This window comes from Sinocyclocheilus grahami, unplaced genomic scaffold (genome assembly GCF_001515645.1).
Source record: "Sinocyclocheilus grahami isolate Dianchi unplaced genomic scaffold, SAMN03320097.WGS_v1.1 scaffold384.1, whole genome shotgun sequence".
Lineage (NCBI taxonomy): Eukaryota > Metazoa > Chordata > Actinopteri > Cypriniformes > Cyprinidae > Sinocyclocheilus > Sinocyclocheilus grahami.
Genome location: NW_015505563.1, coordinates 391,062 through 409,477, shown reverse-complemented (window position 1 = coordinate 409,477; position 18,416 = coordinate 391,062). Strand labels below are relative to the sequence as shown.

General features: G+C 37.2%; 1 protein-coding gene across 1 annotated transcript in view; it reads right to left on the bottom strand.

Annotated features, from left to right (window-relative positions):
* The window catches only part of nol4la (nucleolar protein 4-like a), a 58,252-nt gene that overhangs the window by 5,123 nt on the left and 34,713 nt on the right, over positions 1 to 18,416 (bottom strand). The window contains exons 3-8 of the mRNA XM_016231178.1: positions 16,888 to 16,999; positions 15,026 to 15,135; positions 6,256 to 6,409; positions 1,610 to 1,899; positions 1,315 to 1,500; positions 223 to 411 (exon numbers count right to left, since the gene is read on the bottom strand). Coding sequence (XP_016086664.1) covers positions 223 to 411; positions 1,315 to 1,500; positions 1,610 to 1,899; positions 6,256 to 6,409; positions 15,026 to 15,135; positions 16,888 to 16,999 — 1,041 coding nt within the window. The remainder of the gene's footprint in view (positions 1 to 222; positions 412 to 1,314; positions 1,501 to 1,609; positions 1,900 to 6,255; positions 6,410 to 15,025; positions 15,136 to 16,887; positions 17,000 to 18,416) is intronic.

Genomic DNA, 18,416 nt, shown 5'->3' with positions numbered 1-18,416 from the left:
TGTGGTAATCAAGTACCAGGGTTAAAAATTGACTGGCTGTGATTGTATCAGCCACTAGAGGGCAGTAGTTTGCTATTGAATGGTGTGTAGCAGAAAAATGTTCAAGCTTGAATTTCATGTTAAACGTTTTGGATTTTCTGTCGTATTGTCATAGCACAGATAATTATGGCAGATGTTCATGTTTGTTTGTCAGTGCATGTGCAAATTCCCATGTCTCCCTACCTCAAAACCACCCTTCTTCATGCGGCGACAGGATTTGAGGTAGGTTCGGATACGTTTGCGAGCACGTTCTTGGAACTCTGGGAACTGGCGGCTGCAGGACTCGATGATGGCCTGGATTTTCTCTTTGGGCTGCTTTGAGATTGGAACCATCCGGTCTAAGTTCTCATCCACAAACAACCGCACAAACATCTGAAAACATAAAGAAATATTAGAGCAGTCCAACAAAGGAAATAGAAAAGGATAGAGCATATAACAGGAAAAGGAAAATTGTATTTAATTTAATCTGATGTTTGTCATTAAGATGTAAGCATGAAGGGGCAAGAGAAATGTAACAGGAGAATCTTCTACTTTAGCACTGAGAGGAAAATAATCATTAGGGTTCAGCAGGTCACTGAAATGCATCTATTTTTATTAAAATGATTTTTTCCTCAATGTAATTTATATTACCAGCATAACAATTTGAGAGAAAGGTGGAAATTAAAAAGCCAATAAGAATTTCAGTATGTCTTCGTACTTGCTTTTTCAAGCTGCATGAACTCCGCCAGTCCGTGTAAAACCTGATGATCATATTAATTAGACTAGTATAATTTTAGTGCTATATATTTTTTTTAAATATTACTAATTAGGTTTCAATTAGTTTTTCAGTTTTATTTTAGTTTTTACTTATTTCCAGTAATTAATTTTAGAACTTCAACCCAAACCTATTTCAGTTAGTTGGCAAGGCAACATTTAAAACTTTTTAGTTTGAGTTTTCGTTAAATAGTTATATTTTATTTCTGCTTTATTTCGATTAACAAAAATGTTTTGAATAGTTTTAGCTTTAGTCCCAATCCAGACCACCATGATTTAAGAATAGCTCAAAATAAATGAATTATTCTTATTCATTTTACGTAAATTACATTTCTTTGCTTTACATTAAAGATTACTCTGTTTTTGAATGTCTGTCAAATGTGTTTGTCAGACTTTTGGACTCCACTGTACCTCCAAACATAAGCAATGTCGGTAACCGAAGCTTAACAGCTAGAAAATACAAAATCTAATGTCCACCTTATGAAATATGAGCGATAAAGTAGTTAAGGGAATCAGTCTCACATTAAAAGCTTTAAGTCGTTCAGGGTCCAGGCCCTCAGCGTCATTTATCTTGTCGCTGTCGTCATGGTCATCGTGATCGTCATCATCATCGTCTATGACCTGTGAGCGGCCCGGGGTCATGTCCTCCCCGCACGTGCTCAGTTCCGTCTTCACAGAGTCATAGCTTCCTGAGCTATACTGAGGGGACTGTACAACATACAGTATGTCAAAATCTGAACACCATTATGCATACTATTACTTTACATTTTAACATATACAAATTCTTAGAATAATGTGGAAACATTTTGTCTTATACCTTGTTACCGTACTCAGTTTTAACAGGGAATTTTCTGTTGGGGTCTGAAGCATAGGATCCGAGCGGGAGTCTGTCGCTCAGGTTGACAGGCTGCTGTCCCTCCTGCGAGGAAGAGGACGATGAAGTGGTGCTGAAGTCCAGCGGCGCTGCGGCACCATTACCGTTCACCTCTCCGTATGGAACCACCCCCTCAGATGCAGGAACTCCTCCTGTCGCCATGGCAGCACCGCCAGGCGGAGTCAGTGCAGGCAGACCGTTCGCTGTGCTGCAATTCTCTGAAGAGGAATCATCTGAGACAGACACAGAAAGAAATGTTTGAATACGTGTTCATAAAGTCACACACGTGTGGATGTGGGGTCTAGCTGTATGTGTGTCAGTGTGTGTCTAATGGAGGAAGGAGAGTGTGCTGTGTGAAGTTGTTTGTGTGAACATTGGGGTCAACTGTCAAAGCAGTGGAAGGAAGCAGAGGTGAAGAGAGACGACTGGGATGATGGGGATGAGATGGGTGTGGGGTTCTGCCAGAGTGTCTGACTGGACAGGAGGAAGCATTCTGAAAAACAGAGCTTACAGGTGAAGAGGCGAAAGATGAAAAAGAAAGAACCCTTTTTGTCCACTCTTTTAGAATCAGAATTAAAAGAGCTTTATTACCAAGTATGTTTACACACACAAGGACTTTGACTTGACGACAGGAGCTTCCAGTGTAGAAGAAAGTACAGACATACATAAGAATAACACAGTAGGGATGGAATATAACACTAATATAAGAAAAAAAAGAAGAAATTAAATAATGTACTACATACAGAAATAGAAGTATAGGAAAAATGTAATTGTTTAAATAAATATACAGATATGTTATAAGTGTGCAGATATGTTATTTACAAAGTGTGCATTTTACAAGTGTACAAATTTTTGAATTCTGTGCATAAATATGTCAGTTGTCATGGACGATGTATAATTATGAAAGTTTAATTGTTCAGGCTGAATATAGCATGTGGGAAAAATCTGTTCTTGTGCCTGGCTGTTCTGGTGGTCCTGGTGGTCAGTGCTCTGTAGCGCAGACCAGAAGGCAACAGTTCAGAGAGAGAGTGGGCTGGGTGTGAGAACAGATGTGACATGCTAAACCCCTGTAGAGTATAAAAAACTGAGATGTTATGCAATTTTATAGTCTTGTTTCCAGTAAAAATATGTGCACTACTGTTCAGTGGTTTGGGGTTGGTAAGATTTTTAATGTTTATGAAACAAGTCGTTTATGCTCACCAAGGCTGCATTTATTTATCAAAAATAAAGTAAAACAGAAATACCATTACAATTTAAAATACCTCTTGTTCTGCATATCTTTATGGAAATGTGTCAGGATGTTTTGATGAACAGAAGAAACGCATTTATTGAAATCTTTTGTAACATTATAACGTCTTTACTGTCACTTTGCATCCTGAATAGAAGTATTAATTTATTACAAATCTTACTCACCCTAAACTTTTGAACAGTAGAATAAACATTCCTAAAAAGGTTAATTTACTTTAGAAACAATAATAAGGTTTTAATAATAACTTCAGTTTTCTCATGCCACTGGAAACTTTAAAATATATATATGAAGATATACTGTATATTGAAGATGCTTAAAGCAAGAAAAAAAATTATAATTCAAATTTTAATGAATAAAAATACATTTAATCCAACAGTCATTCTCTAAAAACATATTTTATGCAATCTTGATTACTAAACTGACATGGTAAAAAGTAGAAACATTCACTTATGTAAAGGAACTATTTTTATATGTCCTTTAAAATTACTTTCAATAATGTACTTGTTTTAAATTAGCCATATTTTAGGATATTTATTAGCTATCCAATGAGACATTGAGGCCCACTGCATGGACCAAGAGATTGGTCTAAATGAACAATACAGTATGTCAGGAACTAATGGCATAAACAACGAAAAGGACGGCTCCTCTCTGATGATGGAGTGTGGGTTAAATCATCATCCTCTTGCCCTGTGTGGCTCTTAACAGCACACTAGTCTGCCGTGAGTCAAGGGAGGGATCCATTAGTGCACGGTCACATTTATATAAAGTACAGGATGGGGAAAAAGCCTCATTATTTTGCAAAACACAGGCAGCGGATCATAAGCACATCCCATAACAACCACACTAGACACTGCAGACATTGAAATTACAAAGCAGATTTGAATAATCAAGGGCAGTACTGGTAGCCTACAAAAGTGTGTCTGTGGGAAAATATGCATGATAACGACAAGAATAAAAGCTATTTCTAAACCAGTCCCAGACAGTCTGGATGTGTTTGCTCCACCTACACAGTATTGTCAAGGGTCAAATACTCATTTTTTTAACCTGTTGATATTTCCTATTGAAACAATAAGTTTGGAAGGGACGTATCACTGGCCCTCATTATAGGCTGCATTCACCCTTTCCTACTATATAGTAGGCGAAGAACAGTATGTTAAAAAAGTATATGTCTGAATTCACAGTATTCCAGTAGTCTTAAACAGTAGAAGAAAAAAAGGACCTGGATGAACTAGTAAGTTTCTGATTGGACAAAAATCTGTGTAGTAAAGGATAAATTGGCAGTATTTTTAGTCCAACCATTACTCAAGTCTTTGTTTTCATTACTCCAGTGTCAAATGATCCTTCAGACATCATTCTTATATTCAGATTTGGTACTTAAAAAAAAACAATTAACACAATTAAAATGCTTGTGCTAATTAATATTTGTGTGGAAACCATGATATATTTTGTCAGGATAATTTAATGCATAGAAAGTTCAAAACAGCATTTTTTTTAATGTATCTAACTGTCTTTTTTTGATCCATCCTTGCTGAATCAGTAGTAATTTCCTTCGGAAAAAAATCTAACTTACTGACCCCAAATATTTCTAACTGATTCAACCTTAAAAAGACTTTGATTGCTGTACCTAATATTGATGTAACCTAATGTCAGGTTGATTCAGTCATTTTACATATTATAATTTAAATTCAATTCAATTATATAATATATATGTTTTCATTTCTAAGGATATTCATTCATTTTTTGTTTTTTTGTTTAACATTTTTATAAGTGCAATCACAAACAGTATTTCTACTTTGATTCTGCGACCGTGATAAGTCAAACATGCTAAAACCAGACAAGCTTATGATGTCAAGAGGGGTAACCTTTATGATCACAGCTCTGACAGCTATTCCTAAAATACTATCATCCCTCTTTAGGATAATTCCCAGAGGGGCCTCTAAAGCTGTCCGTCAAGGGTAAGGTGCACTGAGCATGTGCACAGCCCTATAGTCACTTTCTCTCTCCTTATGATTGAGTAAGCGGACACGCGTCAGTGTGTGTGGCCAAGCCGTTCCCTGCAGCCCCCTCAGAGCAAGATTACACGGGATTAGCCCACAAAGAAGCGACCCAGGCTGCTTCCTCCCTCTCTACCACCCAATAAGACCCTTGACTGTCCCAGCAGCCATTTTAAAAAACATTTCCACATCCCCCTCCCCCTGCCCTCATATTCTTCTCTCCTGCCCCATTCATACGTCACCCCAGCCCCCTGCACTCAGCTGAATTAGAGACAAGACAGAGGGAGCGAGTGCTGGTGAAAAGAAGGAAGTGTGTTTAATTCAAAATAGGGGGCAGGGTCAACAACCCTGAAGCCTTGCAGTTGTTTACCCTCATCTGCAAATATGGGAGCCTTGGCCAAATATTACGCCATAAATTCTGCTTTAGAGATTATTATATTATTTATAACGATTTGTATATTATCTATAGATATCAAATAGAATTTGTAGAATTTTGCTTACATAAACAATAACACAGATGATAGAGAAGATATATAGATATGATTCAGATTAAGTATAGAATATGTCCTTAAATTTGTCATGCAATATGTACTTTTGTCTATAATGTTTACACTGTTTATATTGATATATATATATATATATATATATATATATATATATATATATATATATATATATATATATATATATATATATATATATTGTGCAAAATGTGTTGTCTATCTATCTATCTATCTATCTATCTATCTATCTATCTATCTGTCTGTCTATCAATTTTTCTGTCTGTCTATTTGTCTATCTATCTATCTATCTATCTATCTATTTATCTATCTATCTGTCTGTCTGTCTATCAATTTTTCTGTCTGTCTATTTGTCTATTTGTCTATCTATCTATCTATCTATCTATCTATCTATCTATCTATCTATCTATCGATCTATCGATCTATCTATCTATCACAGAAGCCCAGACACTTGAGAACAGCACACATTATAGAATTTCACACTGAAGATTTTCACATACAGACCAAAATGAAAAAATAAGGCTGTGTTAGCATGGCTCCGCATACCCCAGACATCCATTTAACCGGCATCTGTCCAGAGCGTAATGGAAGAGAGCGAGAGAGGCTGGAGTGCTGGGAAAAGGGCTATAATGGGCCTTCAGGACCTCTTCAACATCAGCTTTACAAGACACTTATCAGACTCTCACCAGCACAAAGTCTTCACTGATAAATGCTCACAAACATCCATAAAAGGTGGCTGTTATTTCAACGAAATGTACAGCTACATAAACACAGTGTGAGTGAGAGAGAGAGAGAGAGAGAGAGAGAGAGAGAGAGACATCATACCTTCTTCCTCTTTAATGCTGGGCTGTGGGGGTGTAGGCATCCTCTCTGTGTACGGGGCGGTGGGGCTGCTGGGCTCTGCGGCTGGAGCACGCTCAGTAGAGACCCACGCGGGCTCAGCCATGTCCAAATCCTCACTGCTTACCGAACTCTCATCCTGTATGTGTGTGAGAGAGAAAGAGAGGGGGGAGGAGGAGGAAGTCAGAGAGCTCAGGATATTCTGTGCACAAAATGAAGCTCACCCACCCCACTATCGCCTAGACATCACTAGATTCTCCCACATCTCCTCCACAGCCAGAGTCCTCAAACCTGGGTCAAAATAAACATTCTATTTCCTACACTTCCTGTTTGGTTCAACCATGATGCTATATATCAGATGTAAATTAAGCAACACCTCACTTTACAAACTGTTTTCTTGTTTACCTCAGTCCATTAGCATCACAGTGTGTCCTTTCTTGAGGAAACTCCACATTCTGGGATGGGGTTGGAAAGGGACAGAAGGAGGAGACTCTTAAATAATGAGTGACTATGAAGGGAGCTATTTTTGACCCTGTTGGAACCAAAACCCAAAAGATGCACACACAGCATGAGAAGAGCATAAGAGATGTATTGTTTTCTTCAGGAATCACACAATGGTTGGGAATTACAGAGCAACTTGTAGTACAAACAGTTCACTGCATGTACATTTTTGTCTTTAGAGTTTGGAACTGTGTGAAAATCCACATAATGTATGTATGCTTTCACAGCAGTGTTCATTTGTCGGTGTTAACTAAAACTAAAAACTATTAAAACATTTTTGGTAAAATGGTAAAAAGCTTAAAAATAAAATTTAAATATTAAATGAAAAACTTAAAATGAGAAGTAACTGAACTGAAATTTGTAGTTCAAGTTGTAGTACTAAAATGACTAAAACTAAAATATTTAAAGCAATATATGTATAACTACTAAAAAGCAAATAAAATAAAACATAAAATTTTATTTTTTAACAATAATATACAGAAAGCACAAAATATGTCAAACCATAACAGGCTGTAGTATTTATTAATATAAAATAGCATGTGAAAACTGCATAGTAAGAGTATATTGAAGTACTGGCTGTTTTTAGAAACTAATTTCATTATAACACGCTGTTACAGCACACCGTATTCTGACTATCAAGCTACTTACTTCAAGTTCAAATTGTGAAAGCTAAGGAAAAACAGAAAAAAAGTCAGTTTTACCAGTATTCAACTCTTACAGCTTAATTCCTTCCTGGATGTTTATTTTTCTTTTTTTAATATTATTGTTACTGCATGCTTATGCTTATGCATATATTTTTCATCAGTGTGTCCTAATCAAAACTAATTATCATCAAAGACCAAATATTTTTTCAGCATAAATTTCTTTTAAATATGATCTCCATCATCTGTCAGAATAAGCGCTGGTCCATGTTTAGCAGGCTGAAGGCATAGCAAATCACGTCGTAACCCTTGCCTTCATCTACGCTATAGGCGTGAACACACCTCTCTACCTCCGCTGTTGTCATGACAATGAAGCTGTGAGAAAGTTCACCGTGATTTGCAGCAGGTTCTAGTGCTTCTAGTAAAGTTAGCATCAACATTTTCTTCATTGCCTCCCTTCCCCAACCGGTCCCACAATACACCCTGTGTCACCCATCTGCTCAGATCAAACCCTCACAATACCAATGCTAATCTTGTAGCCGCTGCGTTAAAGATTAGCATCCACCCCCACCCATGTGCGCCACTTCCACATTTTTAGCACAAACAAACCCCTCATTTCACTATCCAACCACCCCCCTCTGCACTATTAATCTCCTTGTTTCTCCAAAAGACCCTCAAGCACCTGGGCATTAAACTACTCCATTTTCAGCTTTATTTATTAAAATACTTCAACTTGCCCTGACAATTAAAAGTACATTCCTAATAAGCTCAATTTATTTAGCATCACATTACCAAGAATCTTTCTCTCCCCGCACACACATACAAACAAAAAAATCCAGACTCCACGCTACAGGATGTGTCCCTGATTCCGTGTTTATTGTTTCCATGGTAGCCTGAAGAGTAGAGCAGGCTGGAAGGATGTAATCATCAGTGGGGCTCAAGAGGAGGTGAGAAAAGCAGGTGTGTAGATGGAGACGTGTGTGAGAGAGAAGAAAAGTTGCTATGATTTCACCTCCAAACTGTCACTGAATTGTCTCTCCATGTAAAACACTCACAGGATCAATTCCAGTTTTCAGCAATGCACTGCTAACAGGAAAGAGGTCTGACACAAAAGGTGCGTTCCAAATCGCGTACTTATGCACTATTCTATGACATTTTGTAGTATAAATAGTGCGAGTAGTGCGTTCACACTGAAAATTCCAAAAATAAAAAGTGCACTTTAAATACCCGGATGATGCACTTAAATAACCGAAAAAACGTAGTGTGTGGAATGTTGGACACTTCATGCACTTAACTGTCACAGCTTTAATTACGTAGCGAAGTGGGAGGGCTATCAGACTGATTTATGAATGACAAAATAACCTTATATAATTCATACACTACATGGTTGAGTACATAGTGCTTAAGTACATAGTGTATGAGTGCATAGTGTATAGTGCGTCATTTGGGACGCAGCTAAAACATCCTGGGACCCCACAGAGGAGCTAATGGTCACAAATGAACTGATAGCATGTCAGGTGTTCATTCGTAAATGTGATTTGATGCTGTCCTGTACAGCTGTGAACCAAAACACTAGCATGTGCAAACATACACACATGCGCATACTGTAAACATGGATTCATGTGATTCATAGATTAGTCTTGTGAGAAATTTGGTTCCTCTGAGGTTTGTTTAGAGGGCTGATGTGTGCGCTGCTGACTCCATTAGGTACCAAGTGGAGCATCAGTAACACGAGCAATGAGAAAGAGAGGGTGAAAAAAGAAAAGATCAATGAAGACGCAGGTATAAAGGCACAAAAGAGAAAGACTACCATTCAATCGTTTGCAATCAGTTAGTTTTTTAAAATGAACAATTAATACTTGTACTTAGCAAGGACGCATTAAATTGATAAAAAGTAGGCCTAATAGAAAGATTTTTACATTGTTAAAAAAAATAATATCTCAAAAAAATGCTGTTCTTTTGAAATTTCTATTCATCAAAGAATCCTGAAGACAAATTATCATGGCAGCACAACAGAATGATTTCTGAAGGTTCATGTGATAATAAAGACTGGAGTTATGGCTGGTGAAAATTCAATTTTGCATCACAGGAATAAATTACATTTTAAAAATAGAATCAAAATAGAAAACATAATTTTTTTAATGTTTAAAATGTATACTTTTGAATGGTAGTGTAGCTCTGAAAACAAATAATACAATAACATACAATTGTCCTCTACTGGGATATCTAGTTTACTTGTTACAAAAAAGTATCTTTTACAAATTTTATGTAACTAACCTTGCATACTTTGACTAATCCAGTGATTATTGTATTCTCAACAGCATTCATTGTATCAGCACGGCACCTTTGTCTCCTGAAGGACTAACAAAAAAAAAAATCCTGTGTGCCCCCACTCCAGAAGTTGCGTAAATCCAGCCAGTTAAAACTGAGCATGCCATATGGAGAAAGTGCAATATGCATCAGCCAGTCACTGAACAACAGACGGCCCGTTGGTGGGCTGTCAGAAGGTAAGACTTTTCTAACCATAGCCTACTTTATAGTCTGAGAGAAATGATTTGTTGATAAGAATATAGATAGAGTCCATACTGCAGCCCTAATCCTAACTTTAGCCGTGAAATCTGATTGGTTGATAGGAATATTGATCCCAGAACACATCCTATAGTTTGGTGAATTACATAAAAAAGAAGCAATAAAATAGAATAACACACTCTAAACTATCTTCAATCTGTGCTATCTGATTGGTTGCCACGTGACATGAAGAGAAATAATAGTGCTGTCCGTTTTTACATCTCATTTTTACATATACTTATTATATCAAATGTTGTCTTATTTTGAAAACGGAGGACAAATAGCTTTCAACAAATATAACAATTCTAGATAAAACATGCTGTTCAGCTAACCTCCCAGAAATGTCTTTTGTCTTTTTCTGCTGTGGAAAATCATCCAACTCCAAGCAACAAATTGTATAGATTACTTTTATTTCATAGAGATTGGTACAATGGCGCCCCCTACCCACAGGCCTGTAGGATACCTACTAGAAAATCCTGTACCTACCCACCTATATTCCTACTTGTATAGGAGTGTTTACTGCAGTTATCAGGCTTGGTTCATAAAGAAATCAATAAGAACTGCCTATTCGAACACATTTAAATGTCAAGCAGCATTTTATATTAAATTAAAATATTCCTTAATGTTAAAATAATCAAATCAAATCAAATAAACAAAACATTAATTCAGGCCTGTTATGAAGGTTTTCCTGTTTCTCCAGTACAGCTGATGTCTCTAACCTAAGGTCAGATTCAGTGAAGCTGGACAAGGGTAATGTTGCATGTCACAGATATATGCTTATAAAATGCCCTATACACTGTAAAACCTGGTAAGTTATGAATACTCAAAACATTTGAGGAAACTTATTGCCTCAAAATATTTGAGTAAACGAACTAAACTTTTTTAAGTTAGTAGAGCTTAAAATTTTTATGACAAGTGGGGCGGGGCTGAGAGCCATGGGAGACTAGCCTCGCTTCCATGATCCAACCCCACTCATCACAATGATAAGTATATACAATTTGATTCCATTAACAGCACATTCATTCAGATCTTTATAGTTAAGTGCTAGCTAGTAACAGCACACTTGCACGTACTAATGTAGTTACCAAAAATATTCACAATACTTGCATGTAAATAGTCAAACAACATGCAGTATAAATAGTCTTTAAAGGGGTCATATGATGCTGCTAAAAATAACATTATTTTGTGTAATGAAATGTGTTTATGCGGTTTAAAGTAAAAAAAACACATTATTTTCCACATACTGTACATTATTGTTTCTCCTCTATGCCCCGCCTTTTTGAAACGTGTCGATTTTTACAAAGCTCATCGGTCTGAAAAATTGAGGTGTGCTGTGATTGGCCAGCTATCCAGTGCGTTGTGATTGGCCGAATACCTCAAGCATGAGACGGAAATGTTACGCCCCTCACCATACTGTTGATGCCGTGTCCTGGCCGGAGCGACGAGACAAAAACATTAAAACCCATTACAAACGAGGCATTTGATGCATCCTGTGGGTAGATAATTACTGATTATAATGACTTATCCTGTCTTTTTACGCTTTGCGTTGCATTGCGCCACGTAAACATAAAACCCTGTCTGCATTTGTGATCAGAGAAATGACAAACAACAAGTGCTACTCCACACTGCCCAACACTCGCGTTTGAATCATCAGTAGCAAATCTTTTAAATGAAAATGTACTTACTTGAGTCAGAACTGCCGGCATTTTAGTCTAACATTACTCTCCCAGGATCAGTAAACAGTCCTCCATAAAATGTGCTGCACACATCTGGATATTTGGGTTAAACTGTTCCGGAACAGTGTTGTAAATACAACTTAACAACTGATTTGTAGTCGTGTCCTCTTTTGGAAGACCAAACAAAGTAGTTTCACTTTCACAACGAAAAACACAGTGGCCTAGCGGAAGTCCCGGCTGAGCGTGAGCAGAGGCGGCGGGGTTGAGAACGGTGCAGCCGGCGGATCCGACAAAGGAGCGGCAAGCACATGTGACGACCCAGGGCTTCGTACACGGTGAAAGCCGATCCGGCGATCCACAGCACTAAGTTGATGTATTCCCTCAGCGACCAGCACGGATCAGCTCTAGGCATGACGAAGCGAATATATCGTCCTCTTTTGGAAGACCATGGCGTTATGCAAATCTTCCCACATAGTGAGGTAGATATGTGGGTGCGTGTTAGCATGAGCCGTTTTAGATAGGTGTGGCTGATTCTTAACTTTTATAAAGAATATTTCTTTTGATTTGAGACTTTAGTCTTTGCAACTTTACAGATCTTCTTTATGCACCAAGAGCGTGTAACACTCCAAAGAGAAAGGAAAAATTGAAATCGCATCATATGACCCTTATAAGCTAAGCTGTCCAACCTCAACATTTACATTTAGTCATTTTGCAGACGCTTTTATCCAAAGCGACTTACAATTGGGGGATACATAAAGCGATTCTTCTTAAAGAGGCAAACAGATACAGGAAGTGCTTGTAATCCCAAGTTTCTAGACAATGTTCAAATAAGTACAAGCTAGAAAGAGAAGGAATAAATAAAGAGATAATTTTTTTCTCTCTTTATTTACAAAACCAACATAACAGAAACCCTAACACAACACAACATTTAAGTACTAACTTATGTCGCTCTATGTTAATCTTGTGTAAAAACACACAAAATAACACTTAATTTCTACATTTATTTTCCTTGTTGTCTGATGCAAAGCATGCTGGGAACTAGAAAACGCAATAATTTTAAGTTCACCTTACTACAACAACATTTTAAATTTACAGAACTTATTTCAATTCCAATGAACTTTCATTATTATTTGAGTGAAGTTAACTCATTTCATTTAATTAATTTCACTGTTCGGTTTTCCAGTGATATAGACTTACCTCTGTATGTTTCATGCTTTGCATGCAATCTTAGCAAGCTTTCTTAACTGCACTGTCATTTATACTATGTTCTGTTATGAGATGCAGACATGAGTTAAAGTGATCCTGGAAAAGAAAAATCTTGACAGCTTTTCAGGGAGCTGTAAATGCATTTGACCCAGTGATGTGCCCTGGCGTATCTTTAGCTATTCTAAAGATATTCTACAAACATGCTCTTTACTTTCAGCCATACAATTACATCCATGTACTTCAGTGTATTTCAGTGCTATAAGGAACTGTCTTTCACAAAGATGGGAGTTGTGTATTTACCATCACCCCATTTATATAGCACAGTGACCCACAGACACATCCAGCTCTTGCTATTCCAGGCATCACATATACTGTTGCTGAGGCAACCATGTCTATAAGAGCTTACCTTGACAACCACACATTGCACCATAAGGCCTTGTCGCAGTTCATTTGAGCTGGGTGACTTTTACATTAAATTCTTTGCCCAGATACTGAGGCATATTTAGCATCATGTATTGTCTCTAAAAGTCAGGTTTAGGAGCTGTCAGCAAACTCACAGACTGGAAACATCACTTCAACACAAAATTATTTTAACTTCAATGTTTGTGATCACAAAACCAAACTGACATTTTTGTAAGGATTGTAAAACAAAGCATCTATCCATGCTTTTGTACCTCTCACTCTCTTGCTTGGCTTCTACCTACCTGCTCATTGGTGTTCATGCACTGTAGTTTCATCTGTTTTAGATAGGTGGCAGTGAGAGGCATGTTGTAATCGATGAGGTCTGGGACCAGAGAGGTGGGCCGGTCGTTCTCTGTAGGTGAAAAACAACAAATTAAAGTTCACATTGATTGATTGATTGATTGATTACACTACTGTTCAAAAGTATGATGACTGTAAGATTTTTTATGCTTTTGAAAGCCATCTCTTATGCTCACCAAGGCTTCATTTATTTGATGAAAAATGCATATATTTTATCCAAAGCGACTTACAATTGGGGGATACATAAAGCGATTCTTCTTAAAGAGGCAAACAGATACAGGAAGTGCTTGTAATCCCAAGTTTCTAGACAATGTTCAAATAAGTACAAGCTAGAAAGAGAAGGAATAAATAAAGAGATAATTTTTTTCTCTCTTTATTTACAAAACCAACATAACAGAAACCCTAACACAACACAACATTTAAGTACTAACTTATGTCGCTCTATGTTAATCTTGTGTAAAAACACACAAAATAACACTTAATTTCTACATTTATTTTCCTTGTTGTCTGATGCAAAGCATGCTGGGAACTAGAAAACGCAATAATTTTAAGTTCACCTTACTACAACAACATTTTAAATTTACAGAACTTATTTCAATTCCAATGAACTTTCATTATTATTTGAGTGAAGTTAACTCATTTCATTTAATTAATTTCACTGTTCGGTTTTCCAGTGATATAGACTTACCTCTGTATGTTTCATGCTTTGCATGCAATCTTAGCAAGCTTTCTTAACTGCACTGTCATTTATACTATGTTCTGTTATGAGATGCAGACATGAGTTAAAGTGATCCTGGAAAAGAAAAATCTTGACAGCTTTTCAGGGAGCTGTAAATGCATTTGACCCAGTGATGTGCCCTGGCGTATCTTTAGCTATTCTAAAGATATTCTACAAACATGCTCTTTACTTTCAGCCATACAATTACATCCATGTACTTCAGTGTATTTCAGTGCTATAAGGAACTGTCTTTCACAAAGATGGGAGTTGTGTATTTACCATCACCCCATTTATATAGCACAGTGACCCACAGACACATCCAGCTCTTGCTATTCCAGGCATCACATATACTGTTGCTGAGGCAACCATGTCTATAAGAGCTTACCTTGACAACCACACATTGCACCATAAGGCCTTGTCGCAGTTCATTTGAGCTGGGTGACTTTTACATTAAATTCTTTGCCCAGATACTGAGGCATATTTAGCATCATGTATTGTCTCTAAAAGTCAGGTTTAGGAGCTGTCAGCAAACTCACAGACTGGAAACATCACTTCAACACAAAATTATTTTAACTTCAATGTTTGTGATCACAAAACCAAACTGACATTTTTGTAAGGATTGTAAAACAAAGCATCTATCCATGCTTTTGTACCTCTCACTCTCTTGCTTGGCTTCTACCTACCTGCTCATTGGTGTTCATGCACTGTAGTTTCATCTGTTTTAGATAGGTGGCAGTGAGAGGCATGTTGTAATCGATGAGGTCTGGGACCAGAGAGGTGGGCCGGTCGTTCTCTGTAGGTGAAAAACAACAAATTAAAGTTCACATTGATTGATTGATTGATTGATTACACTACTGTTCAAAAGTATGATGACTGTAAGATTTTTTATGCTTTTGAAAGCCATCTCTTATGCTCACCAAGGCTTCATTTATTTGATGAAAAATGCATATAAAACAGAAATATTATAAAATAGTATTACAATTTATAATACCTGTTTAGTCTTTTAAAATGTAATTTACTGCAGTGATACAATGCTGCATTTACAGCAGCCCTTTCTCAAGTCTTTATTATCACATGATCCTACAGAAATCATTCTGACATGCTGATTTATTGCTAAGGAAACATTTCTTCATATTTCTTCATATTCATGGTTCTTCATATTTTTGTGGAAACCAAGATACATTTTGTTCAAAAGAATAGTATTTATTTCAAATAGAAATCTTTTAAAACATTCTACATGTATTCACTGTCACTTCTGATCAATTTAATGCATTCTAGCTGGATATAAGTATTAAAGAAAAACAAAACCTTGTTAACCCTAAAATTGAATGGTAAAAAAGCTTATTACTTATGAAGATTTGTGTCTAATTCATTATTATCTAATTCAATCCTATTCTCAGTAATGTGCATGACTCAGTTCTGTCCTTTAGAAGGCGCTCTTGAGACAAAGCTCCAAAAGACCCTGCTGAAACCCCCTCGGGTCTTTGTTAAAATCAAACACAATAAACGCAGACAGGCTTCTGTTTGGACACACATCTTCTGACTCTACAGGGTTCCCAGCCGCTATATAGCGTGAACAGCTCAATAGCAAAATGTTATTCTATAAACTGCTTTGGAAAGCAGGGATGACTCAACCGTTTAAAACCCCTGCAGGCAGGAGATGATCAGCTAATTCACTATTCAAAGTTTGTTTAACATTCATTCTCTCCAAATGCATAGTTTTGCATTTGCAAATCATATTTTGTAAACGAATTACGTTATGAGTATGTGAACTGCTGTTTGCAAATACAACTTTTTAGTGAATGTGAATTAGCTTACACATTTGTGAATGATATTTTTTCAGCTCATTTCAGTTCATAGAAATCAAGCTCATCTGTGTGAATTTAGTCACATCAGCCTGTGACTAATGGCAGACCGACGTCACATCTGCGCAGATAGCTGACTTACAGCATATAGAGCACAATATCTCAGCTGTAGGAAAATGACCCAATCTCTACAAATCCCTTCTGATTCATGTTCAAGTAAAGGTGCTTATTGCTGCGCTGTTGATTTAATAAGTCATAAAACACTGACAATAATAAAGCAGTTTCACTTGTAACAGCACTACTGTCTCTGAATTAAATGATGCAAATATCCAGATAGAAGGCATATTTGAAGGTCATCACATGAGCGTCTGCTATGTCATGTCTTGAAGGATTGCTTGTGTTTTTCATTTAGCATTAATTTTCTTTCTTTTTTTGTTAATCTGATGTTTACTGTAGGAAGTCTGTGGGTCAGATTATCCATGCATTAATTACAAGGGGCCAGTAGAAGTGCAGAATTTTAGTCTTGCCTCTGTGGCTAATCAAAAAGAGTCTGACTTTAACGAAGATTTGGGAAATCTTGTCCTCCTAATTACCGCTAAAGGGCAATGCACTCCCAAAACTTTAATTAAAGATAAAATGAACAAAAACAAGCAATTTACTAAGCGATACATTCGTGTGCACAGTTCAAAACCATTAAAAATGGCAAATTTAGACATGAAATTGCAAGGATGGCGTCTGACCTTTGAACTCTGCTGTGCTGGGGTTGATGTGCATCCTTTTCTGGCATTCTCCACAACTCATCAAGAAACGGGTCACCGCCTCACGTGGAAGAAATGCGTAGGTCTCTGCAATCTGACAACCAAAAGAGAGAGTGGAAAGGAGTCAGCAAACAATTTGGGGGAGATTAAACAAACGGAGAAGCTGAAATGAGGGAGCATAATGACAAAAATAAGTTATTGTGTTCTGAGCTGCCAGCATAATAAGTGTGCCTGCAACATGAAGGCTGTTCACTTAGAAGGCAGCTGCTTTTGCGGGGTGTAGGGAGCAAGGCAGCACACTAGTTTTCAGGAACATTAATTTTCCTACTAGGGACAACATAAATAAAAATATACAAACTCATGTCTCTTTTGCAATGCCTCGGTTTTCTTTTCCCTTCCCTCTCTTTTCTGGTCTGTTTCTATCCCTGTCTCATCTCTCTTTTGCTCTTGCTTTCTTCTCCTGCAGGCTTTCTGTGTGCGACCTTCACACAGAGAGGGTGATGGAGCAGTAGGAATGGTAGGCCCACCACCCTCCCCCCTTAGGCGGCACAGAGGGAAAAGGCCACACAGGGAAAACCGCACCTCCCAGAATGCCATGCTCCCAGACTGCCCCCCTCCTCCCAGGCTGGCAGGGCTGGTCTCTGTGGGCTGCTTGTGCTATGAGACCTGACAGCAGGGCTCTCCAGGGCACTGGCTGAGGAGAGGAGGTGAACGTTGCCCCAAGGACATTGTGCAGCCCCTGCCACCCCCGCACACATCAACACATACACAAACATCTTTTGCATCTTTAGTAATGGGGGTGCTCCTTTTTGTGTGTGTGGCCAAACCAATGAATGCCCCCCCCCTCCTTCGAGAGAACAAGCTGAGGTTCAGTATGACAACACTGTTTATACACAAAAAGGAACATTTCAAAGCCACAGAAATGCATTTAATTTTGTAATAAAAAGACAAAAAAGTAATAATGCATAGTAATGCATAGAATTTCAGGTAGTGGTGTGACAGATGCCCCTTGAGTGGTATCAATCTCAATAGAACATCATTGCAGTCCTGTGATGCCACCACTAGAGAGCAGCATGCAGACAACAGCAGTACGAAACTGTAGCGGGTCAGAACAGGAAGGGTGATCTTGATTTTTTATTTATTTATTTATTTATTTTTGGTCTTTTCTGTAGTCACAGTAATTATCTAGAGCTGATTTATATGCATATCTGAAAGTGCATAAGGGGTTGCCTACATAATATTAAATATTATTATTATTATTATTATTACAGTTGTTGTTGTTGTTGATAATAATAATAACAATAATTGGTACTATGGTTTTAGATTGTATTACAATATAGTATCAAACGAATTAATTTTCCAGTAATTAATCATGCAATTACTTTTATTAGTATTATTATTATTAGTCCCCTCTTAAAATATTACAATAAAATGAATAAATATGATTAATTAATAATTAATAAGATTTATTATTAATTTAGATTATTTGGTAATATATAATCAAAATAATT